Here is a 26,371-nt window from a genome sequence, read left to right on the forward strand (position 1 = left end):
AAAAAAAATTAAGTCTCTGCATTTAAGGTTATTTTTTTAATTTGAGCCTAAGGATAACAAGGCAAGAGCTGAATTGGGTGGAAGGGATTGCTGAGTAATTTTGGAAATAATCTGGAACACCTTTCCCCAAAAGGTGTATACCAGCGTGCAACTCCACCATGCATGAAAATATGAACCTATCACTCAGTGGCCTTTCCAGCATGGGCGAGAGAGGGTAGTGTTTATTTTGGCTAGACGTGGTGGAGTCCAGTGCCAGCGAAATACAATTTTAAGAGAAGCCTCCTGCAAACGAGCAGAGATTGTACATAGGGATGGGTTGTGCCAAATTGATTGCCATTTATTATCTGCAATTAGGATCCCCAGTTCTCTTTCCCACACTGTCTGGAGGCCTCCTGTATCACCTGCATATTGTTCTAAAAGAATGCTATAATTTAAAGTCGCAGCTCCTTTTATGCCATATTTTGATTTGTTATATAGAGATTCAGATGACATAAGAGAATGAAGGCCATTCCCCTTGCATTCCAAGTATCTTGCAAATAATAATAGTAATAATAATAATTTATTATTTATAACCCGGCCATCTGGCTGGGTTTCCCCAGCCACTCTGAGTGGCTCCCAACAGAATGAATGTGCACAATTGAATAGATTGAAACCAGGTTAACTGGGCATCATCCAATTTCTCTAGGAGATCATGCTTTGAGGTTGCTTTACCTCTAGGCAGAAGGTCTCTTATCCAATGGATACCTTTCTCCTCAAGTTTTTAAAATTTTCCTTATTTATCCACAGGGAGGCAATCCCTGTGTTTGATGGGAAGGGTACAGTCAGACATAGCTGCTCGCAGAAGAAAAAATAAAGGAGCAGCTAGTTATGATTATGACTGAAAGATCAAATGAGTCTTAAAACTCCATTCCTGTTTGTATAGGCCACTTCATTTTGTCTGAACTGCTTTCATTTGTGACTTTACCACTGCACAAGTGCTTTTGGTAGGTTAGTTTAAGGCAGTCTTTGCCAACCTGGTGCCCTTCACAAGTTTTGGACTACATTTCCCATCAGCCCCAGCCAACACAGCTATTTCAAGGGCATAAGGCTGATGAAGGCTGGTTTAAGAGATATTGAGCTTCAGGTTTTGCATCCGCTGTGTGCAGGAAACTATTCCCTGTTTCATGAAAAGACAGCTTCACTAGATGTACATCTCCGTTAAAGTTTGTATCATACTGGCTCAACTGTGCTTCCTGAGCGCATGTTTGAAGCTCACATGTAGATATGGCCTTGACAGGCTGCTCTTCATTATATCAACATCAGTAAATGTGTTTTATTTTTAGAAGCAACTGCCCTTTAGAGAGCACTGCTGAAGTAAGAATGGAATGGACTCCCCCTGGACTCTCCTTCACTGCAGGTTTTAATGCAGAGGTTGGAGACCTTCTGCAAGGGATGCTTTAGTTGCAATTTCCTGCACTGAAGGGGGTTGGACCAGATGACCCCTGGGATTGCTTCTAACTCTACAATTCTATGATTCTATGAAAGTAACTGTGAATTTAAGCATACTTAGGCAGGAAGCTTTTCCACAAAATTCCTTAGTACACCACAACTGAATGCAAGGATGCAAATATGCCTGATTAAAATATTGGCAAAGCAACTTTGAGAGGGGAAGTTTGGCATTGGAAAAGTGGTCATGCCCCCCCCGCGCTGTACCAATCCCCTCTGCCCCAAGTTTGCTATGTTTGCTTGTGAGGAAAACTCCTTCAATATAAACCTAAGATCAGGCACTTTTTGCAATCAAGCACTGCTCACAAGCCCATATGCTTGGGGAATTTTGCCTTTCCAACCCCAACCCTCTTATGGCAATATTCTTGTATCACTGATAAACTTTACACACAGGGCTGAACACTTCACTGCCTGTTGCAAAGAATAATGTGTGTTCCCCACCACCACTCAACTTCAGCCCAGAAACAGAAGCTGGATCTTAATTCACCCCGGTAATGGGTCTTCCACAGCACCTGAGGCAGCAGGCTAATTTAGTGTGGGGCAAAGGCATGTGATATAGCCTATATAGCTGTGTCTTCAGACACAGGGAACTGGGCAGGGCACCTTAGGAGCAACAACCAGGGAGCTGCTGCTCTCCCCCTCCCTGCCTAGCACCTGCTGCTTGAAGTGGTTGCCGGACTTTGCCTAATGGGAGAGCAGCCTTGGTTACTCTTATATCCCATATGTTACCATATCCACACTCATCACTGTTTCACAAATGCCATCTGCGGAGATGAGTGTGCACCATCACGTGCGACAGTCATCCACCTCTCTGCTCACCAGTGTACAGATGCAGAGAACTGAACCTTTACCAAATATTCAGGTGTGATCATGGAAAAGGGGGTGCATGCTTCTTGTATGCATTTGTGTAGATAAAATGTCACAAAAGCAGCTCTTCCAAAGATCTTCTGGAAATCTTTAATGAGCTCCAGATTGTGAAAAGCAGGGGGATGCTGCCACCTGTTGGTGTGCATTTCCATTTTCACAGACTCTTTTACTAAATTCCAAGTCTTTTCTTTCTCCATTAGGCTTTTGATACAAAAAGATTAGCTGTGAGTGAAACATCAGCAGGATGACTCGAGCACCATGGAAAGCAGGGTCCCTTGAGCAACTGCAGGTGACCAACGTCTTCTTGCCTGGGGATCAGACAAAGTCCTGGAGGATAAGTCAATGAATGGCTACTAAACATGGTGGCTGAATACTACTTTCCAAGAGCATAAGCCAAAGGTTGCCAACCATCTTGGACCAGTGAGCACATTTAAAATTTTGAAAGAGTTCTGTGGGCTCCAGTCACAAAATAGCTGCTATGGGGAGAGGGTGTGCAGCATAACATCACATGGCTGCCGTGGAGAGTGTGGCACAACACACAATTTAGAGAGACAGGCACTGTGGACGACTTTGCTTTATCATGCAACCTCAGCTGTATCCTGCTGGTCCTGGTTTTAACATATACACACTATGCAGAGATGTTGTTGCTGTCAATATGTTTATTTTATTGTTATGCTGTCTGCTATTGTTCTTTTTATTATGTTTTTAATGTTTTACACCACCCTGGGAACTTTGATAAAGGGCATATATAAATTGAATTAACATCAACAACACCAACACCATTTTAAAACAAATTACAATCTCAAGAATAGAGTGGGTGCTTAGTTATTATTTCCCCCAAAATAATAAGCTAGCTAATATTTTGCCACATCACAATTTTGGCCTTAAAAAACTGTTGGCATGCTAGCAGCAGAGGGCCCTCATTCTTCCCTAGAGCTATCTATGACATGGACTCCATGCAGTATTCATTTCAGCTCAAGATTGGCATGCAATTGTTATAAACACAACCTTTTTAAGGAATAAGAGGCTACCAAATGTACATTGTAAAACTTATATTGGCAATAAACACAAGAATGCATGTCAGGAGATAGAAAGGCAGCTCTGGTGACCACAAGATGTTTACATGAGATGTTAACTCTTTATTGTAACCCCCAATCTGTAAGGGATGCTGGTGTAGCAATAAAACTGCTAGCACATTTGCAAAGTTAAGCAGGGTCTGGTTTGGTTTCAAAATGGATGGGGGACTGAGCATTGAGGAGGTTGGACTAGATGATACCTGGTTCTCTTCCAACTCTATGATTTTATGATAAACCTTTTAATAACGTTTCATAAAAATGTAATCGGTCAGTGTAAAGCTTAGCTATTCTGCAGTTACAGAATTTGCATCCATCCATCCAGTCTATGGAACTGAGAGGATTTTGTATTTTTGTGCTGATTCAAACATTTGCGCAAACTATATTGGCTACCATTCTATTTCTTACTTACAAGCATGGTGTAAATCAAGGAGCATTCCGGGGGGTAGACTAGATGACTCTTGGGCACCTTCCAATTCTACAATTCTTTGATTCTATAAAAGAGGATTAGATTGGGGAAGAAAGCAGCATGACATGATTATTCTTAGAACCCTCTTTTCAAAAGGTAAAAGAGAGTATTTTATTTCCACAGATTGTGAAAGCACAATAAAGGATCAAAATGACAAATTTCATCTGTGGTGATTGTGAAGCTGCTGCTGTAGAATGAAAATAAATGTTGGAGAGGAAAACTGTAATGGAACTTCAGAAGAACCCTGAGACACTGAGATATGTGAGTTGTGCAAGTCCCACTTATGCAACCTCCTGTATGCATTCTGTGTGTATTCCAGTATTGCATGTTTGGCTAGTGGCAGTTCTCCTGGGGCTCAGTATCTCCCAAAACTGCTGGTGATGCCAAGGATTATGTGTGGGATTTTCTGTATGCAGAGCCCTGTATAATGTCCATGTATATGCAGTGTGATGGTGTTCACCAAAACACACAAGGAGCGTAATCAAATGTCCTGTCAGGTGCCTGTCTTTATGCCATGATTGACCCTTGAACTCCAGTTTCAACATGCTAATTAATTGAAAACTACCAAACCTTAAACTGTTTTCCTCTCCCATTCTATATGATAGTATCACTGTTTTGCAAATGTCAAACAATGATCATTTTTGAGACGGTTCCTAAGGGGATTCTAGTATTTTCTGTACAGCATTTTAGTGTAGAACTGGAAAACAGGAAATGGGTATTGTGGTGGGAGAAGGGTGAGGGGGAAATGAACCATAACACACAGAGGTGCACAGAGCCATCTCCTCTATGGAGTATACAATACCATTCATTCAGACTCCACAAATCCTATGATCTGCTCTGTACACTGAGAGGACAGAGACCTTGAAATAATGTGGATTCAGGGAAATGTTTGTCTCACGTTATGTTTCAAAATCCTACCCAGTCAATACTTGTTTAGGAGTTGTAATGTTTCATTTTCTTCTTCATGTTCACCAAAATTAGCATGATGCAGGAATTATACATGAAGTGTATTGTTATATTACATTTGGAATACTGTAACATACTCTACATAGGGTTGCCTTTGAAAAGTACTCAAAAACTCAAAGAGCTGCAGCCAAGTTGCTGACTGGGGCTGATTGTAGGGAGCATACTATTTCCTTGCTACAACAGCTCCACTGGCTACCAGTCTGTTTCTGGGCACAGTTCAAAGTTTTGACCTATAAAATACTATACAGATTAGGTCCAAGATATCTGAAAGACCATATTCCCTCATACAAACCTGTCTGGGTTTTGAGATCTTGAGGGGAGGTCTTTTCAGTCCCACCACTTTCACAGGCATACTTGGTGGGGACACAGAACAGGGCCTTCTTGGTGGCTGCCCCCTGACTTTGGAACTGCCCCCTTCCCCAAGAAGCTAGACTGGCTCCCTCCTTGTCCTTTGGTTGGCAGGTGAAGACCTTCTTCTTCTACCAGGTTTTTGGAAATGGACTTTTAACAAAAGGGCTGGTGCCATGCTGTTTTTATTATAATTATTTGTATGTTTAAACAGATTTTATATGTATATAGTTTTAATTATATCAGTGTTTAGTTTTTTTAAAAAAAATCTATATTTTTAGCAATTTTTTTTTAAAAAAACCTGTCAGCTGCCTTCAGTCTTGTCAAGGGAAAAGGCAGGGTATAAGTAAATATAATAATGATAGTGATAGTCCTAATATAGCCAGGATTATCTGCATAGAGAAACTTCCATGTGAGGATTCTCATATGGATCAAGATTCATATGTGTAGAAGAAAAATCTGCACACTATCAGACTTACTGCTAAGAAGCATTGTGTGGATGTCACTGTCAGCACTGCCAATAACCTTGTGAGGTGCATATTTCTGAGTCACAACTGGTCATACTGTTAAAACTTGAGCACATGGCTACATAACACTGCAGTGCTAACTGGGGCAGAGTGGCACCAAGATGATGCTATCAGGCATTGCATTAGCCTCCAGGAAGGCTGCTGGGGTGTTGTTTTCTGGAAAGACCACCAATGGCCCCACTTTCTATCTCATTAACACAGTCTCCAGAAGCCATGTAAGGTTATTGCTGAGTCATGTAGAAGCAAACAGTTTTCAACAGGAGATGAGAACTGGCAACTTCATGGTATTGCTTCATGCCATAATGACAGCGAATATGATAGCTTGTTGGATTAGACAATTTGTTAGTCATATTCAGCATAGTGTCAAAATACAAACACAATTAAACACAAGTAAAATGGGTTGCAGTAATTTGAGATGTACCAGAGCATGAATGATTGTGGCCAGGCTATTCCAGCTGAAGAGAAGGTGCACCAGCATTAGCTGAAAGGAACCTCTCCATGCCACTTGAGCTACTTGACAGGACCAGAGCTATAAGCATCTGCAAAAGATAGACCTGGTCCTTCAGGGAGAGTGCAAACACCATCTGCAGGCACAGTAGCACCTCTGTCTTATCAGGATAAAGACTATTTGCAAAACTAAGTCCTGCTTAGCTGTCTCTCCAAACTGAACACTTTCAAGCCTATATCCACATTTATTGAGACTAGACAAATGTCTTGGGGGGGGGGGAATTGAGTTTCAGAATGATTTCTGTGACCAGTATCAAAATCAATATTTTCTTCTTACACAGAAGTGCAGAAAACATAGTTCACTTTGCAAAAAATTATGTATGTTTTCCAGAATTCAGCTTTTATTTGCACAGAATTTGAAAAAAACATGGCAGTAATTTTGCTTGTTTAAAACACCAATGAAAAAGGATGAAGTACACAGAAAGTGCATGGTAGTACCTAGGTAGCAATTATCAGGTGTGTTTCTGAAATGGCTGACTAGCACTATGCAAAAAACATGGCTACTAACCATAGCAAATGAATCAGTCAGCCCATTTCCCAGAGAAACAAGGTAAAGAGACTGCCACAGGCAATGGTTTGCTTTGGGCAGAAAGTAGTAGGCATATCTCTCAGTTGATCCAAATTCTTGCAAAACATCACTTACTTACAGAGAATCTCCCTCGTCAAGGTTGGAAAGCTTATCTGTAGACAAAATATTTATAGCTGTTAGTTTAGTTCTAATTAATCTGTTCATTAGAACATATTAGGAGACAAAAAACCTCCTTTATATAGATTACAGATTATGCGTGATTCATCACAGTTATTTCTGGCAGCACTTCTTGGCACACAAACATTTCTTTGAAGGCAGAATTTACCATCAAGCTGCTTTATGGGTTCTTTTGAGAGGCAGAATAGATTGCTCTGTAGTACAGAGCAGGAAATATAAAACAGCCTCCCACCTGCTAATGATCATCAGCCTACTTTGGAAAGTGTAAGAGCTATGAGTTCTCTAGCTGTCAGTTACACATTGCCTTCCTACGCAGACTGTTAAAATCGAGAAGCTAGGTTATTTCGTGTTAAACTAAACAGTGCCTTAGGTTCTTCATTACGTAGCTAAATCAAATTGGTGTTTTGACCCTTTTTGTTATTTTAGCTGTTTGGGAAGGAATAAAATTGCAGATACATACCACATAGACAAAAAGCAACAGCATTTTGTTATATAAATACATGGTGGTGGTTGTTTTTTAAGGTGATGACCCTTGTTTTCCAACAGTGAATGGTAACAATTATTAATTGTAGATAAAGAACTTGAGGATTGGGTAAATTCAGCTGAAGCTAATGTTTTCATAGCACAGCTAATTTAAGAAGCAAGCAATTGTTTTAATTTTGGTTGGTGTGATTGGTTGATTCATACTAAGTAGTTCCTGACTTACTTAAGGCAATAAATTCCCTCTGAGTAGGGCTACAAATTCAGCCAAACATTGGTGTTGTCTGCTGTTGTTTTTGTTTCTTATATAGTAATGCTCTTAAAGTGACTCGGTGCTGAAAAAAGCAACAGCTAGAAACATTTAAAACAAACCATTTATTTAAATCAAACTGTTATTTCTAACAGTTACATAAGTTACATAGAATGGCTAAGTCAGAAGATTTCACAAGGTGGGGGAGGAGGGTCAAACTCTCAAGCAGGCAAAATAGTATCACACAATAGGTACCAGTAAAGAAAATCTTAAAACATTCAAATAAGGCCATATTTTTAATTAAAAACAACAATAAAACCCCCAAAGATCATTATTTGTTTTTCTTTCAGTGTGTCCAGTGCTGCTAGAACTACATGTACCTTGTAATGTACAGATTTAATCAAGGCAGTAATAACTAGGGTGCAAACCCCCAAGTTCTTCTCCTGCTCAAATCCCTATGAAGTACCTGGGAATTGCAGCACTTGATGGATTACACCCTTCTCTGTTTTTAAAACTGTTAACAGTGTAGTAATGCTCATTACTACGTACAACTCTCCTGGAAGCTTCTGCCTTCATAACTTAAAATTCACAAAGTGCACAGTTAAAGATATGCCAGAAAATTTTAATCTGCTACTCTACCAACAGCTGCCCATGCTTAATACTTAGTGGTCTACTGGAACAAAATTACACTCTTTTAAAAGAGCTGTATCACTGTAAAACATTTAGTTTCAAAGATGTGCCAACATTTTGTGAACTGAAAAGTAGAAAAACATGGATTATATAAAGAAAATACAAAAACACTAGAAATGACCAAACAGTTTTAAAGAACAAGCACCACAATGGACATCAGCATTCAGTTTAGTAGCATATATCCATTCTACTCCAACCAGTCAACTTCATCAAACTCTGAGTCATCTTCTGAATCACTGTATTCCACAGCAATGCGACGAGACAAGATGGTGGCAACATCATTCTCAACACGCTCGTGTTTAGCTTCTTGTTCACGTTGCTCTTCAACTTTTCGTAACTGAATACCTAAAAGTACATGGGGGGAATTAATAGTACTGTGTACACCATATTTATCAGACATACTAATATGAACTTGCTTTGTTCAAAGCAATGCCAAAAATTCTCAATTGTTTTAGACAGCTTTTTATAGCTCATGCATTTGCGGTTTCCCCAGTATCTTGCAAATCTCCACAAAAAACTGGTTTGTATATGGCTATAGGTTTATACAGGGAGGGGATTTCATGTAACATAGAGGAAATTGTTTTGATTCTTCTCCTAAGGACATAAGTGTATGGAAATATATCATAAGGCATAAAAATGCCATTATCACACAATGACACTCCAGTTTCTCCTCCTGAACATAAGCTATTTCTACTTTTTTTTAAAAAAAGTAACAAAGGTTGAAGTTATAATTGGCTACTAATGCAGATGTCTTTTTGAGAGGCATATATTCTTTTCAATCATGCTTTTACTGTAAAAAGCAACAACAAACTTCTGCTGTAGCTTGTATTAAATATTCAATGGTCCTTTAGTGACAATGAAGTTTTTTCCTGGTAGCTTTAGAAATCAGCTCAAATAGAAGGCTGATGGATGCTAAACCTACCAGTAAGCATTAGCAACAATAAATATTATATACCCTTTTTTTCTTCTTCATTGTCCTTTTTAGGGTTCTAAACTCATCAACAACAGTTGCTCATATGAAAAAATTCCAACTTCTCCTTAAAGTTGATTAAAAAATAAATTCTGCCTGCATAGTTAGTTGCACGTGGAGAGAGTCACACGTGAAGAGTAAACTTAGTAGAAATGGGATAATAGCTTCTTTTATTATTTCAGAGTAATTTAACAGCAAAGGGAAATGTCAACAACTCCCTCAATAAATATTCCAAGGTTTGCTGCTAAATTGCTATAAAAATTGTAGCCTCTGATATGGTGACTAAGACTCCCAGGAGATAAAACTAGTCTCTCTCAAATTATCCTGGAGAACAACGTCTAAGAGCACATGCTCTCCAAATGTTAAGCAAGCCTGACCTTCCAATGTTGGGATATGCAGTATATACACAAAGCAGAATACCACTTGGTGATTGTCTTATATGCCCACCCCCTTTCTGCTTTGCTTTATTTAAGTTGACAAAATACACAGCTTTTCTGAAACCATTCTCAAGCTACTAATTATCTAAAGTTGACAATGTAAAAAGACCGACGTCATGAAAATTATCATAGTTTTTAGGTGACAGAAGGATGTAACATGATCAGCACAATATCTATCTGTATTTGACTGGTTAAACAATTTGCAGATAATAGAAGGAAAACCTGGTTTTTCTATTTATTACATAAATTGTGGGTTTTAAAGTCATTCTGGCTCAATTTAAAGAAACATTATTTGCTATAACCTCATGGTCATAAAACTGTAGGCCAATTGTTCTGTTGTGTGAACGCTTCTTCAGCTAACATTTATATGAAGCCACTTTTACATTCTTATGTTAAGGAGCCCATTATGTTAAGGTGCCCATCTCGTCCAACCCCCTGTTCTCAAAGTGGCCAACCAGAAGCTGATGGGAAATCCGCAAGCAGGATTTGAGCACAAGAGCATTCTCCCCTCCTGTGGTTTTCCCCTCCTGTGGCCTTATCACCTCCAACTGTGAAGGCAAAACATAGGCATCATAGCTATGTTATGTCTAATCCTCTTTAGTTCCACAGTTTAGCTATGTGCTGCATGAAGAACTTTCTTTTATCTATCCTCAATCTTCCAACATTTAGCTTCACTGGGTGTCCATTAATTCTAGTGTTGTGACAGAAGGATAAAAACTTTTCTCTATTTATTTTCCCCAGGCCATGCATAATTTTATAAACTTCTAACATGTCACCTTTACACTTTAGCCAAGGATATGTAAAGTGCATATGAGAAAAGAATCTATATATGGTAATCTGCCTATTTTGCAGAACCAATGAAGTGTTTAAAATATCCTCATCAGAAATAATTTAATTGAAAACATTAAATCTGCTAAGCGAGTATTTGATTCATTAAACGAATAACGCTGCTAACCAATGAACAGAAGAGATACCTTTTCGTATTGCTTCCAGAAGGACACTTCTGGCATCGCTGATGACAGGTAGTGTTGATGGGTGACGCTTGGGTTCAGGAGCAGGAGTGACTTGTGAAGGTGGTGATGGAGGCATTATTGGAACGTGAGCCCCAGGGGCAACAGATGTGGGAGTGTGGGAGAGTGCTGTAACAGGTGATGAGGGTCGGATGCCAGGAGGTGGCAATGGAGGAGGAGGAGGAGGTGGAGGAAGTCCTTGCATTTCGCCCTGTGGAACTGGAATGGCTTCACAGACTTGGGCCGCTCTGGTGACGGGAGGAGAGGGTTGTGCCAAAGGAGGTGCAATTGGAGGAGGAGCAGGGTGAAGCACTCCAGGAGCAATCTGGAGAGGAGCTGGGGGCGGCGGCACAGCTGGAGCTTGCAAAACAGCTGTTGGAGGGGGTGGAGGCGGCGGCACTGGAGGTGGTGGAGTGGAAGTCATTGCAGATCTTAATGAAGAAGTTGACAAGGCGGATGGAAGGGGTGGTGGAGGTGGAGGAGGAGTAGGACTCACAAACACTGGTGTTCTGCCAGTAGCAGGTGACTGAGGACGATTTTCAGTCAAACCTGTGGTAGAGCTGAAATGAAAAACACTCCAAGCGATTACTATAAGAGTGAAAGCTGGCCACAGGGCATTTATATTTAACTTTCAATTAAACTCCAGTAATAAGGCTATTGCAGATATATTTTTGCACACGTATGCTAAAGGGTACCATAGTTTAGTCATTTACTACTCAAACAATGTAACAACAACACTGCATTATTTACGCTTTCACTTTTTGAGAATGTTCCATAAATTCTGTCATATGGCCAGTGCTAGACTGAAACCAACTTGAAATACCCTTAAAGCAGGGGTGAGGGATCTGTGGCCCTCTTTATGGTATTAGACTGCAATTCCCATTATTCCTGACCATTGGCCAAGGTGGTTACAGCTGGTGAGAATTGGAGTCCCAACAACATCTGGCGTGCTATGGGTTCCCCACACCTGCTTTTAAAGCATAGTATGAAAGCACTTTAGAACTGGGAACTAGTATTAAACTGATCTCTAAATATGTTAACAAATTTACAACTAGATTTTGGAATGTGTTCGTTTCTTGAAGCCTATGTCTCAAGCCAGGTCCCCACATGGCTAATACTGTGTGAGCTGAAACAGGATATTTTCCTTACCTATTTTCGAAAATCAGTGCCTGTGTCCTGCACTGGAAAACACTCTAAAACTCATATAAAGTTGTGTTTGAAGTCTGTTTTTTAGACTTACACTTTAGAGTGTTTTGTACCGAACAAGATAGTACTTTAAAAGACACTTTGAAAAACTGATTTTTGGTTTTTTTTAAATGTAAGTTTTCTTTCAGTAATAATATAACAAAACTGAAATCTCAATGTTAAGTTCTGTATTTATTATAGTACAGTATATCAAAGTATTTGGCAAACAAGCATTCCATGCCTTTTAGTTCCTTGATAGGTTGATTTGCCTATAGCCAAGACCTGTGGTGTCAATCTTTCCCCTGCTTTGTCAGTTTCATGAAAAGGTGTCCTGAATTAGTATCTTAAGTGTTTCATACCTGACACAGGGTGGAATGGGTTTCACATCTCCTGCTCCATGCATTGGTGGAGGTGGGGGTGGCTCATGTGGCCTGACTAAGACACGTTCCTCTGCTCTACTCAGCAATTCGGTCATCTGGCTGTATGGCAATGCAGAAAGAGAATAGGGTCCATCCATGTGTTCCACATATGCCTGAGGTCTGAAAAGAAATAAATCCACTTACAAATTGCATATGCTAATTTTGCATCCTTTTACAGCCCTATTGTTTTCAAGAACCTCAAAAGAATGAAGACAGTCCTTCTGGCAGTTTGTATGGGGTTAAGACAAAAGACAGAAACAGTACAAAATGATCAGTAGAACATGACAAACTAGGTTACACAAGGTAGCACTGCAAGTATAAAGGAAGCACTTCGCAAGCATTTAGCGAATATTTTTTACTTACGTTACTCTGTAACAATCTTTGTATGTTAACAGAGTATACAAATAACAGTAAATAATGTAAATGGTTGAGTTCTTCTAATTGCAAAGTAGATAGCAAATAAAGGGGATTTCTGGTTCTCTGAAACATAGAGGCAAAAGGAGGACAAAGGCTTAGACCAGGCATGTCCAAAGTCTAGCCTGAACCACTTCAATCCTTAAAAAAAGGTCAACAACTTTGGTTGGCCCTTTGGCTGGCCCCCACAGCCCTTCACCTCATCAAATCTGGCCCTCTTTGAAAAAAGTTTGGACACCACTGGCTTAGACACTGAAGGAGGAACAGCTGAACAATGGAGGGATCACAACAGCAGTGGCAGTGTAGAGGACAGAGTGGCAACCGCTGGTAGTTAGGAGGTTGTCTGAAGAACCAGCATAAAAACAGCATGTGTACATCCAAATATATAAATGGGTATAGTAGGAATGTGTTGTCATAATAGGCCTCAGGTGATTATGCAGCTCAAAAATCCATGCAGACAATAAATGAAGAAAGCTGCTAGGTCAGGAGAAGAATACAATTTGATGTGATGGATAGCACCAACTCATGAGCATTTTGTCTATGATATCGAAAGTTCAAACAATGGCCTCAAGTTTTCTAAGTTCTATGAAAAATTATTTTACAAACTGGCCAATCCTTATGTTTTTATAACTAATATACAAAATAATTAGCTACTAAAAGTAAGAAGTAAAAAAGAAAACCTCGTCTCAAAATGTGACGCAGGGCCATTAGCAATTTCAATGTGCTTATGTAAGAGACTGGCGTCATCTTCAGCAAGCTCTGGACCCAGGGCTAACTTCTGCCACTCTCTGCGCCTGTCATGAGGAGCCCGCGGCACTTTTTCCGGTTCATGAGGCCGATCTAGATTCTTCTGCTACAAAATAGCACAAAAAATAAATTGACAACTGTTTTTCCTGGAAAACTATAATACAATCTGTTATAACACCAACAAAATTACTTAATTATAGGACAAATACAAAATTCAAAATAGATCAGTAAGGTTTATCACTACAACTGATTCAAACATTTATATATATTGTATATACATTATATATTGTATATATATTATATATACATGTATATTTTTAATTGCTTCAGCTATTAATGCAAAGGTTTAGTATGCTTTGTAAATCATGCTAATTGAGAAACACTGAAGAAAGTGTTTGAACAGAGGCCATAAGGAGTAGAAACATGCATTTCATCTATATAAGCACTCATCCCCTTTATCTGACATATAAGATGTCGTGCAAGAGAATGGATTACCTGAGTGTTTTTTCTTAAAATAAATTAATACACTTAAAAAACATACACAAATTAAGAAAGAAAGAAAATTAAACCCAAACACATATACAAATCTTTTTTTGAGGGGTTTTTCTAAAATCCAGTGACACATACATTTTATAAAATAAATAAATAAAATCCCTGGAAAAAATAATTATTGGTGCAGTGACATCTTTTAAAATATTTGCTTTATTTATAAATACCAGGATATTGTCCTCAGTCTCATGATATGCTCACTTAAAGCTGAAAAGTTACTAAGAACGCAGTAGCATATTTCACAGGAGTTTGAACTTTGTTGTCATTAATACTGTATATAAAATAAAAATCTCCCACATAGCTGAAAGAGAATCTTTTTTGTTTGTCCTCTAGTATACCTTAATTTATGAGTTAATTTTTCAGCAATAGCAATGGACCAGATTTGACTATACCATATTAAATTTTGATTTAATCCTTCTAAATATTTCTATTTTCCATCTTGGCAGCTAACATGATAATGGGGAACAACCTCTGCCTGACACAAGGGAAACTGCTTCCAGACTGGGTTGAGATTACTAGGCTATATCTCAGCAGCATCCTTTCTTTTCTTTTGTAAAGTAGCAGCGTCTTCCTGTGTTTAGACAGTCTTTGATAATTTCTCCCATTCAGAAGGCTTTTATGGATGTTTTTTATTTGTGTTATTCTGCCTCCTGGATTTTTATGACAGCATGTTTGATTTTAATGATTGTTTTATTGTGGTTTGTCTTGCTTTGTTGGTTGCTTTGGTCAATTTTAGTTAAAAAAAAAGAGAAGCAAATGATTGGAATAAAACCAATAAAATATAGTGCAAATCTGAAAAATTTGTTCTATTCATGTGATGTTAAATTTTCTTAATAGCAGGGCATCCTTCAGGACCAATTAACGTAACTCATTTCTTAGGAGGATAATACCTTTTGCTTTCTTTTTTCCTTTCTTTTGTCTTCTGTGTCTTGTAACATCTTTTCTTTCCATAGATCAAAGAAATAGGAAGGATTGGTGTAAAACTTCAAACCCTCTTTTCCATCATCTCTAAAGGAAAAATAAGATTATTAGATAAAACATGTTACTAAATAAATATAAAATATGGCATGTAACATGTAACAGCATGTAACAGCAAAAAGGAGACTGCTGAACCCTCACCTCCCAATTAAGGAAAGAAAATCCTAACAATTTGAAGGGTATGAGGTTTATATAATTTTCATTATATAAAGTGAACAATAAGAGAAATTGATTGTTCTTAGGGGGACGGCACAAACAAATAGTATATGGAAGAGAGGAGGGAAAATGAAGTCTTCTACATGTACCAAAAAAGAAAAGACATGTAGAGGTTGAACAAGTGTGTGTACACAAATTCAAGCTGAGAGTGGATCTTGGGAAAGGAAGGGAGATAAGGAAGCTGCCATGGGGTGGGGGAGAGAAGAGAAGATCAGGTCCCACCAGGCTTTTTCAGCTGGACTCTGCTCTCTCTTCATTAAAGCAATGAAGAGGAGGCTTCAGTCAGCACCCATTCATCTGGGAGAAGGGTGAAGAGGCCCTCCCTCTAACTCCAGCCAACCGGGCAGCTCGATTACCCCACTGCATCCAATCAGCTGGCTGCATTACCCAAAGCATTCTTATGGCCATTTGAATTGCTCTGTCAGTGCTGCAGCAGCACTAGTTTGCCCATCCAATGCAAATGGGGTCCTGGAAGGGAGAGTAGCCAATGGGTCTCTGGGTCCCTCTGGGCTGCAAGTCAGTGCCCCACCTGAGGGCCCCAGCACTGGGCTTGAAAATGTACTCTGCATAGAAGTAATAGAATGGTTCAGTTGGAAGGGACCCTGGGGGTCATCTTATCCAAGCTCCTACCATTCAGGAATCTCATCATGCAGTCCCTCATCCAATTTGAAGCTGTACCAGACCCTCTTTAAAGTAAAGGGTAAGGGGACCCCTGACCATTAGGTCCAGTCGTGGCCGACTCTGGGGTTGCGGCGCTCATCTCGCTTTATTGGCCGAGGGAGCCGGCGTACAGCTTCCGGGTCATGTGGCCAGCATGACTAAGCCGCTTCTGGAGAACCAGAGCAGTGCACGGAAACGCCGTTTACCTTCCCGCCGGAGCGGTACCTATTTATCTACCTGCACTTTGACATGCTTTCAAACTGCTAGGTTGGCAGAAGCAGGGACCGAGCAACGGGAGCTCACCCCATCGCGGGGATTCGAACCACCGACCTTCTGATCGGCAAGTCCTAGGCTCTGTGGTTTAACCCACAGTGCCACCCGCGTCCCTCTTTAGCTTTGCAAATATGCTAGCACTTTTATTGCATTTTAAATCAAATGTTACAGGCCGTAGCCCTGATAACAGGTTCCTGTGCAGTACTGTATCACAAACAAAACCCTCAACAACATCCCTTTTTCTCTACAATGTGGGCTGAGTATTTGTAGGGCTGTGGACAAGATTAAAGTATGAGGCTAGAAGACTATACCCATCATACCTGATATTTACATGAATGCTAGGAATTTGGTTGAGCCACTAGTACGATTTCACAATGAAGAAGACAACAGTTATGCATTCTCAGGGATTGTGTCATCACAGTTAATGGAACATGCAAAAAGTAATCTTAGAATGATTAGCTGTCCTCGTAAAAACTGCCCTAGTAAAAATAAGAATCGAGCTACACAAATCTCCAGTTCCCAAATTAAACTCATTCGCTTGATTAGAGGGTTCTTGCTTATCACTAGTAAAGTTTGAGAAATTAAAATGCATTCTGTGCATTTTTTAACACTGACCTGTAAGGGGTAAGTATGTTGAGTGGAGGAGGCTGTTCACATGTGTCATAAGTCTCTTGCAAAGGAATGGGCAGACTCTTGCGGTCAAAAAGCTGCTGATCTTGAGTTGTGGAACTTCGGAAAGCTTTTCTCATTGTTATATCTTGCAGTGAAACTGAAAAAAACCATCAACATTTAGATAGTGAGATATAAATGTTGCATTAGGAGGCAAAAGTTGTATTTGACCATTGTAGCTCATAAGACACAAGTAGATTGTGGAAATTATTGTTGCTGAATCACTAAAAATAAAGTTACAAAAAGAAATCATGATCACGTACGATGAAGATTCCATGCAATTCTGTACAGGCAACTCCCCATTTATGTGTGTTCAATATGTGCACGACTGCACATACATGCATTGGCCACAAACCTGGTACTGACCCAAAAACGATATGAAAAGGGCCAGAATGGGATTGGGACAGAACTGTTCTTTTACAGGCTTTTTTCAATGGTGTTTCAAATGTACACAATTTCACTGACACATGCAGTGCATCAGAACATAACCCCCACGTAAATAGGGGGTTGCCTGTATTTAAATATATATGCATAATTTGGAGTAGCAAAGCAATGAGCATTACTCCCATATTACTAGTCATGTCTTTAAAGGCAATTTGAACAGAACTGAGGACATCCTTTAAAGGTACTTTTCTGCAGTGTCTTGTGGAACACCATGATTTTCATAGCACAGGATGAGTAGATGGTAGGGCTAAAAAAAATTTGGTGCCTGATAACAACACACTAACACTGAATCTATAGATTTAGAGACTCCTATTGACAACATCAGGATGTTTTTTAATAAATGGGCTGACAAAAGCCTATGTCTGGATAAAAAGTTAAAATGACTGTTTAGATTTTATGAGAGAAGTCTAAGCACTTCAATCATGCAAAATATTCCTTGTCTGGTTAAGCCTCTCCTCCTGCAAGAGGGGAGGTGTTGTGGGCGGGACGCGATTTCTGCCTCATGCAGGGGCGTTACCTTTACCTATAATGAGCACATCATAATAGCATCTCTTTCTCTACCTTAATTTATTTGCACAAACTTCATCATTTAAATCAGTTCAATCCAAACTAAGTGAAATTCAATCCATAGCAATTTGAAAATTATTTTCCCCCTCTCACCTGCCTAAGTAAATGCTGTCTAGTGGAGTAAAATGAATAAAAAGTATTTGGATAGGAGGCAGGAAATAACACTATGAATCATGCATTTTCAGTTTCAACTTGACTGTGAAAGATGTTGACAGAGAAGAGCACAAGTCTCTGAAAGAAAAATACCGTATTTTTCGCCCTATAGGACGCACCGGCCCATAGGACACACCTAGATTTTTTGGGGGGGGGAATAAAGGAAAAAATTTATTCCCCCCCCCAAGCGCGGGGCTGGGGAAGCTCAGGCTTTGGCAGCTTTGGCATTGCTCTGGGAGCTTGCGGGGCTGGAGGAGGGGAAAGCGGAGCTTCCCCCTCCCCCAGCCCCCAGAACGGGACCCAGAGCCATGTGGAAGCTGCGTGCAGCTTTGGCATCGCTCTGGGAGTTTGCGGGGCTGGAGGAGGGGAAAGCCCTCCGCCAGCCTTCTCCCGCTGTCCCCCGAGTTTGCAGGGCTGGCGACGGGGAGGAGCAGGCTTCTCCCCCTGCCAGCCTTCTAGCCAAGTCGGGCGACAGTGGGAAAGGCGCGCTGCGCCTCTCTCGCTGTCCCCCGAGTTTGCGGGGCTGGCGACGGGGAGAGCAGGCTTCTCCCCCCCGCCAGCCTTCTAGCCAAGTCGGGGGACAGCGGGAAAGGCGCACTGCGCCTCTCCCGCTGTCCCCCGAGTTTGCGGGGCTGGCGACGGGGAGGAGCAGGCTTCTCCCCCCCGCCAGCCTTCTAGCCAAGTCGGGGGACAGCGGGAAAGGCGCACTGCGCCTCTCCCGCTGTCCCCCGAGTTTGCGGGGCTGGCGACGGGGCTCTCCTGAAGCCTGGAGAGCAAGAGGGGTCGGTGCGCACCGACCCCTCTCGCTCTCCAGGCTTCAGCGAAAGCCTGCATTCGCCTCATAGGACGCACACACATTTCCCCTTCATTTTTGGAGGGGGAAAAGTGCGTCCTATATGGCGAAAAATACGGTAGATGAATACAAAAAGTCACTCTTTTATTGGAATACACAATTCAACCAATTCCAATGATATATTAATCCAGTGGCAACCCAACCATTACTTTGGTGTGGATTAAATAATGTGGATTTGATTGGTGGTAGATTTGGAGTTCTACTTCAGATAATTTATTTATGGAATTCTAGCTTTTGCGGCCGCTTTCTTTGTTTTCACTTTTTGGGAAGAAGTGTCTGTGGCATAGCTACCATCACACTTTTGGGGTTACCCTGGGCACATCTGACTTCCATAAGGCAGTTCCGGTTTTGCACAGACACATCTGCACCCCTGGGGGCTTAAAAATGCTGGATGCCATTTTTGAGCCCCAGTCTGAAGTATTGATAGTTGTGGAGAGCTCCCTACTTGCTCTCACTTTGCCCATGTTCTCCGGAAGCTGATCATACTTTTGAGAGTTGGTCATGCTTTTGAATTCAACTGATGTACCTGAAGACTAGAGAAGAGCATGCTTATGGCAGCACTCCTTCTGATAAGCCTATCGCTTGAGGAGGGTAAACAGGGAAGGAGTCCAGAACCTGTGGCTGGTTTTAGAAGTGGTTACTCAACTGATGAAATTACCAATTAATACAGTTTTGCAGCCCATGTTGAAGTAATTTGAGTTTGGGAGTGGGTAATCACAACACACAATTCATTCACACAATTCACTGGATGCATTTGATTTAAATGGAGTAGTCAATTACACAATTAATTATTGGAGTTCAGAGATCAACGTGAGCTTGATATCAATTAGTAAGAGAAGAGATCGAGCCCAGTATTTAACCTTGAGTACTGTAGTTAAAATGGATATAGAACTGAGGAATAAGACCAGAAGAGCAGTAGGGAAAAGAAGTCTACTCATCAAGTGAGGCAGAAAACAAACTGCCCTCCATGGAAACAGAGGTACTAGCATCTGGTCAAAGGATGGTGTTTTCTGCTTCTTCAAGTGAGTGTAAAAATAACAACACCCACTTGGTAGTATCCTAATGCCTACTTAAAAACTATCTCTACTAATAAAAGTAGTGAACTGAACATTCCAGTGATTGCAGCCATTTGCGGAAACAAGAAAGAAGCTGGGGGGTGGACAGAGTATTTTGATATACCTCTGCCCATGGAAGCCCAACACAGGCCAAGGTTGGACAACTTTTGCAGGGCCAAGGGCCACATTCCCTTTGGGAAAAGTGGTCAAGGACTACAGATCCGTGATGGGAAACAGGACCAAAGCAAAAAGTGGTGGAACACTCCTCCCTCTCTCATTCATTCATTCATTCATTCATTCATTCATTCATTCATTCAGTATCCATTCTTTTTCTCCCTCTCCTTCATCCATCCATCATCTATTCATCCACTCTCTCTCTTTCACACATATGTGACCACATCCTTTTTAGTCCTCATCCATCCGTTAGCCATTCTCTCCCTTTTTAGTCCCAGGGTGCACCAAAGGAGGTGCAGAGGGTTGCGTTAGGCCCCTGTGATGCCCTTCTGTGATCTAGGCCCATGCTGCTAGTGCAAACTACATCTCTCATGTTACCATGCATTACTTAATAATAATACAAACACTAATAATAATAATAATAATAAATTTGTATGCAGCCACTCAGGTTGGCTTACAGCACATATAAAAACATAGTAAAATGTCAAACATAAAAACCTCCCTTCAGATGTCTTCTATACAGATGTTGGTCTATATGGCCAAATGATTCTTGTTAAGGAAACAATGCAGCTGGTGTATTCACCTAAGCTGGTACAAAGCATTCTTCACCACACCAATGTGTGGGCATCTAAACAGCAGCCCCAGATCCAAGAGCACACCCAAGAGCATACACTAGGTTTTAAAGGAGTGCAACTCCAGGATGAGATATATTCCCAACCAATTGTACTTGTTTTGTTTCGATTGATTAATTTTAAATTTATATATATATATATATATTAGTCCACTGTTCTTGTAAAGCAAACCAATGTAGCTAACAATGTATCCTTTAAAGTAGACATGTCCAACCGGTCAACCGCGATCAGCAGGTAGATCCCCTGGTGACCCTGGTAGATCGTGGGATTCTTATCAATTGCGGGCTTAGGAAAACTTCATAATGAATGTTTCTGCCCCCACATCCCTCTCTTTTTCCCTCCATCGCGTCATGTGGGTGCAGTCTGTTTTTTTCTCATTGCGATGAGGAATAAGGTGATTGACTTTAGCGCTACGTGCGTTTATTATTGGTGGAGTGTTAGATGAGCGAAGTCTGTCCTTCTCCCTCAAAAAACAAACAAACCCTCAACAACTGTGTTCTCCCCCCAAAAAGCTCAACAACTCTGGTCTTTACATTGTGAGTAGATCACAGTCTCTTGGGAGTTGGACGGGCCTGCTATAAAGAATAGCACCATAATTTTGATTGATCAATCAATAAAAAACAATATTGTAAAAATTAAAAAGAGCAGGAAAATATCCAAAGCCACATGAGCAACAAAAAGCCAGCAAGACTCATAAATCCACAGCAACTAGTTTTTTTAAAAAAGGAATGCAAAGGAAAGCCTGGAATAATAAAAAGCTAGGATGTAGCCTGGTACAAACATAGAAGTGTCTGGTTTTAACAGGTGTCCCTGGACTGATGTTACAACTGAAAAGGCCCCACTCCTAGCAGATTCCATAGAGTTTTATTCAGCAGAAACACCTAGATTAAGATGTGTAATGTTGAAAGGAAAGCAGTGACACATATGGGAGCAGGTACAACTCTAGGTACCCAGCTCTGAAACTATTTAGGACTTTACACATTTAAACCAGCATCTTGAATTGAGCTTGGCACAAACATGTAGGCCAATGCAAAGCAAGAAAGAAGGGTATGATCTTTTCTAACCCACAGCCTGGAGACAGCATTCTGTACTAATATTACAGTATTTATTTAAACATTTTAGGTCATATTTCAAAGTGAAGTCTCCACAAGGCAGTTTACAAGACATAAAATACAAAACAGTGCCCCTACTATTTTTGTAGAGACTACTTAAAATCCCACAAATTGATAACAAATAACAGTATGAGTGGTGTGAGAGAGAGAGAGAGGGGGAGGTGGCCAATCCTCTATGTGGTTCTTGGGGTAAAAGTGGTTAGCTACCCAGCACTAAAGCATGAAATGTCATGGTGAAATCCAACTTTAGCTGGAAAGCTGGCATCACTGCTCAGAACGAGTACCCCTGACTTATGAACCTGATTTTGGGGAAGTACAATCTCATTCCAAGCAGGCTGCCCTATAACCTTGGAGCAGAGGGGCACCAGCCAACATTATTTCTAATTTGTCTGTCAGTTTGTTCACCTTCATCTAGACCAGAGCTTTCCAAACTTTTCATGCTGGTGACATACTTTTTAGTCAGGCATCATTTCGTGACACAGTAATTCAGTTTTACTAGCAAACCAGAGGTTAAACTAACCCCCTTTAAGCCCGGGGACGAGCGTGGGGAGTGTTTGCACGACACATCTACACACTGCAGCTGACACACTAACGTGTCATGACACACAGTTTGGAAAGCTCTGATCTGGACTATCACTGGCGTCAGAGAGATTCTAAGTGCTGATACAATTCAGTAACATTTGGTAGGTCTTTGCTGAAGCCTCATAAGGCTCCATGAATCAGGAGATCCGCAGATTCAGACAACGCCCTGCCAATTTCTGTTAGAATCTCCCTCCCCCAAATATTTTTGTTCTGGTCTTTTGCATCTCACACCAGATATGCTCACTACTAATAGCAACTATGGCTGATATGATCCACAAGACCACACATAATATTATTTACATAAAAACTTACGTTCTTCTTCTTTTGGATCAAGCTGCGTAACACTGATAGATAAACGGTCCACACGTTCTTGCAAAGAGTTCACTCGGAAAGAAAAACTGTGTGCCTCATTGAAAAGCTCACCAAATATATCTTCTGCATATTTACCTGCAAAGGAAAGTTTTTAAAAGTTAGGGTTAAGAATTTGAACAAGCAGCTAAATTTGTTAAATTATTCTTTGATATAGGGCATTCTTACATCAGCCTGTCTCCCATAATTCTTTGCTCCTGCCTCCGTCACTTGGAGGAATTACCCAATCCAGTGGCTTCATTGTCCACCTTAGTAAATCTGTTTATTATCAAAATTTGCCAATTTAAGAAAGTTAAGACATTGCAATTCTCCTTAATAGAAGCTTGACCCTGTTCTTAGGAGTTTACATTTTTGTTTTATCATCCAGGATATGCCCTATTTCCCTTCTCAATCATTATTACCCGGTGTTCTCCCAGGTGCAACAAGACACCTGATGCTTTATTCCCACGGCAGAATTACAGTAATCAGTAGCACTCTAAAAATATGAAATGCACATAAGACAACCATGGAAGGAAGTGTTTAAATATGTATTTGCAAATGAAATAAAATGGATTCAATGACTACATGATTCAGTTTTGAATCTGGAGTGTTGCCAGTCTTCTGCTGTATCAAAATTAATGCAATTAAGGTTGCCAGAGCAGAGTTCCCAAAATAAGAAAGTGGCACAGGTCTGTAATGGCTGCTTGCACAGCATTTTGTTATTTTTTTAAACACTGAATGCCATGCAACCTTAAATGCAACTATCTTGGCCAAGCATTCAGTGTCTCAATCATCAATGTTTTACAAACATTTTGATAGAAATCTTTTCTTTCTTTTTATTTAAAATGCACATATATGTAATTATAAACCTGAAAAAGATACAATAATATATTTCAAAATGTCACTTCTTGTTTATTTGCCTGAAGAATTTCACTGGGACTTACAGTTCTCTCCCAACAGGCTTTATATTTAAAGCCTGCTACATCCCATGGTTTCATGCAATATAAAAGCTAATTCCTGTCACTGAATGGCTCATAGCTTACACAAAAAATTGTACTTCCTTATGAGTTCAAAAAATCCCTTGATCTTTCCCATCATTATTGAGATAATTGTGACTAGGCTTACCAGAGAGCTTGTCCTCTATAAAATCTCAAATCCTGCAATCCCATTTTATCCTCAAATGCTCGCCTTGTAGTATTTTAAGATACAAAACCATATAATGCATTGAAATATACCTGCACATATACTGAACTTCTCAACCGCTGAAACTTGACAGTCCACCAGAGGAACAAAGTTAATGTTTGAAGAAAATGCTCATGCTCCCATTCTGACAATCTTTCAGGGGGATAGTTCATAACTGGCATGGTGGTAGTGTGTTAAACACTAGGCCTGCTGGTAATAAAACATCTATCATGTATGTCTTAATCATGGAAGAGGAGCCAACCTAGTGGCCATGGAAGAGGACATTCTCTGTGGCAGCCCTTAAAGCTGTGAAATTCTGACTCCAGAGAAGTGTGCCTGGTGTCTTCATTGTACAGCTTTTGCTGTATGCTGAAGACACACCTCTTTATCCTGGCCTTTGACAGCTAAGATATATATTTAAGACACACCCTATTGAGATGTAAAATGCTTTAGTTGATTTTATTATTGAACTATTATATTGCTGTATGGCACCCATAGTGAAGGGGGAGCAATAAATCCTAGAAACAAATGGAAGTGCAATTGCTGTTAATACGTTTTCATGTGCTTGCTTTCGCTACTCAGAATGATATATAGATGGAACCACTAGTGGCTAAAAGCTAGATCTTATCCAGGCCACAGCTACAGTCTCAGTGGTATTTGGCAAAACTCTTAACTAGCAGAAGAATCTGGAATTTGATATTATCTCTGTACACCTGAAACTCCAGAGTGATCACCTAATTTAAGACATGATACTCAATGTGGTAATGCAGGGAACAGGGCAGCAGCTCACTGAATAATCCATGTAAGTAGTAGATTTCTTATGCATGTGCTGGTTATCATCTCTCCCAACTTGGAGAGAACTGAATTAAAGTGGTCAATTAAAAACAAAACGAAACCATACACACATACACAACTTTTAATTAGTGAGAAACACATTACAGAGCCTTCCCCTATTCTAATACTCAGTCAAATACTCCAGTATAAAAACACCAGATAAGCATATTTGAAAAAAGAGATGTATACTCATTTTTTAATTTAAGTCATAATGAACTTCTGGGTCAAGGATCCTGAAGAAGCTGAAGACTTTAATTTATTAGAGAAGCTATGCACATGCTATAGCTCTGTGCGGCTTTCCTTAGGATGCATTTGGCTGACACAGGATGGAAAATGATAATGACAGTGGTTAAAATGTACTAGAAACAGTTGCAGTTCAGGCCAGTACTGCAGGCACCATATTCCACCTGACAGCCTTTTGAAGTGGTTACAGCTCAGAGCGAAAAACAATACATTTCAGTAAGATTGCTGTAGGGTTCTAAAGTATTCCTTCATTTAAAATTAATATAGAAAAGGGGGAAAGCTTTATTGTTTCCTTTTTTCACTTCCGCTACATAGGAAAGGTCATATAGACTACTTCCAGTACCCCTAAGGTTTATGACAAAACACTTAAGACAGGGATGGAGAACCACTTTTGTCCAATGGACTGGATAAAAAAGTGGCCAATCCACATCTGTCAATCATCTGATGTCATATGATACCAGGTGGCTCTGATTCCATGTAAAAACAGTAGGCCAGGGCTGCTAAGAAACAACTGGGTGCAAACTCTTAAGGCATCTGATTGTCCTCTGCAGGTGTAACTTTAGTCATCCTGCACCTGATGTCATATGATATAAAGTGAGTGACGGTTGGGCATGGCCACCCAAAATGGCATGGCCCATGGACTGGAGGTTTCTACTGCCTACTTAATATAAGCATGATAGACTAGAACAGTACTCATGCAAACACATAAAACATTCCAAAATACTATTATCTATTTATATTGTTCATATTTACACAATCTGTGTTTTGCAAATATTTTGTAGTTTATGCTTATTTGTATAGTGTTATTTTTCAATTATATTTTTGAGGACCCTTTTTGAGTTGAAAAGTGGTTCTGAATTTTACCATTAATTTACCATTAATAATATCCCATACCCACCCCCCTTCTCTGAACATTAAATCAGTGGTTTGTTTCTTGTTTACTCTAATTTAAACATATGCAACCACCTGTTTTCCTGCTTTTCCTCTTTATTCAGGATGTCTTGGGAGCAGCCTCTACCATTAAGCTTTCCCCAGGGTGGAATATAAACCTTCTCTCCTTAAAATTGTGTGCAGCTACCAATCTTCTGCTTTAGGTTACCAGTCTCAAAAGTCAATTGTTCTTTTATTAAATCAGTCGAGTCCCTTTAACTTTGGTAAGGTTAACACTATTAGCCTACTGAGCAGGAGCCTTATTATATCTATGTTTTGCATGGCAACTGCACATGTTGGCTACTAATATTCACTAACAATTGTCATTGTGCTCCATAAGTAGTACAACGGCCCGAAATATGTACAG

General features: G+C 40.2%; 1 protein-coding gene across 3 annotated transcripts in view; it reads right to left on the reverse strand.

Moving 5' to 3' along the window:
• Positions 1-7,784: 7,784 nt before the first annotated feature.
• WASF1 (WASP family member 1) overlaps positions 7,785-26,371 on the reverse strand; it is a 44,546-nt gene continuing 25,959 nt past the window's right edge. For all 3 annotated transcript variants that reach the window (XM_083497804.1, XM_083497805.1, XM_083497803.1), the window contains 7 exons: positions 22,780-22,914; positions 16,842-16,995; positions 14,990-15,107; positions 13,484-13,656; positions 12,330-12,509; positions 10,750-11,345; positions 7,785-8,713 (listed from right to left, as the gene is read on the reverse strand). In XM_083497804.1, coding sequence (XP_083353930.1) covers positions 8,556-8,713; positions 10,750-11,345; positions 12,330-12,509; positions 13,484-13,656; positions 14,990-15,107; positions 16,842-16,995; positions 22,780-22,914 — 1,514 coding nt within the window. In that variant the 3' untranslated portion in view covers positions 7,785-8,555. The remainder of the gene's footprint in view (positions 8,714-10,749; positions 11,346-12,329; positions 12,510-13,483; positions 13,657-14,989; positions 15,108-16,841; positions 16,996-22,779; positions 22,915-26,371) is intronic.

The sequence above is a fragment of the Podarcis liolepis genome (genome assembly GCF_965112155.1).
Source record: "Podarcis liolepis genome assembly, chromosome: 3".
In the NCBI taxonomy this organism is placed as follows: Eukaryota; Metazoa; Chordata; class Lepidosauria; order Squamata; family Lacertidae; genus Podarcis; species Podarcis liolepis.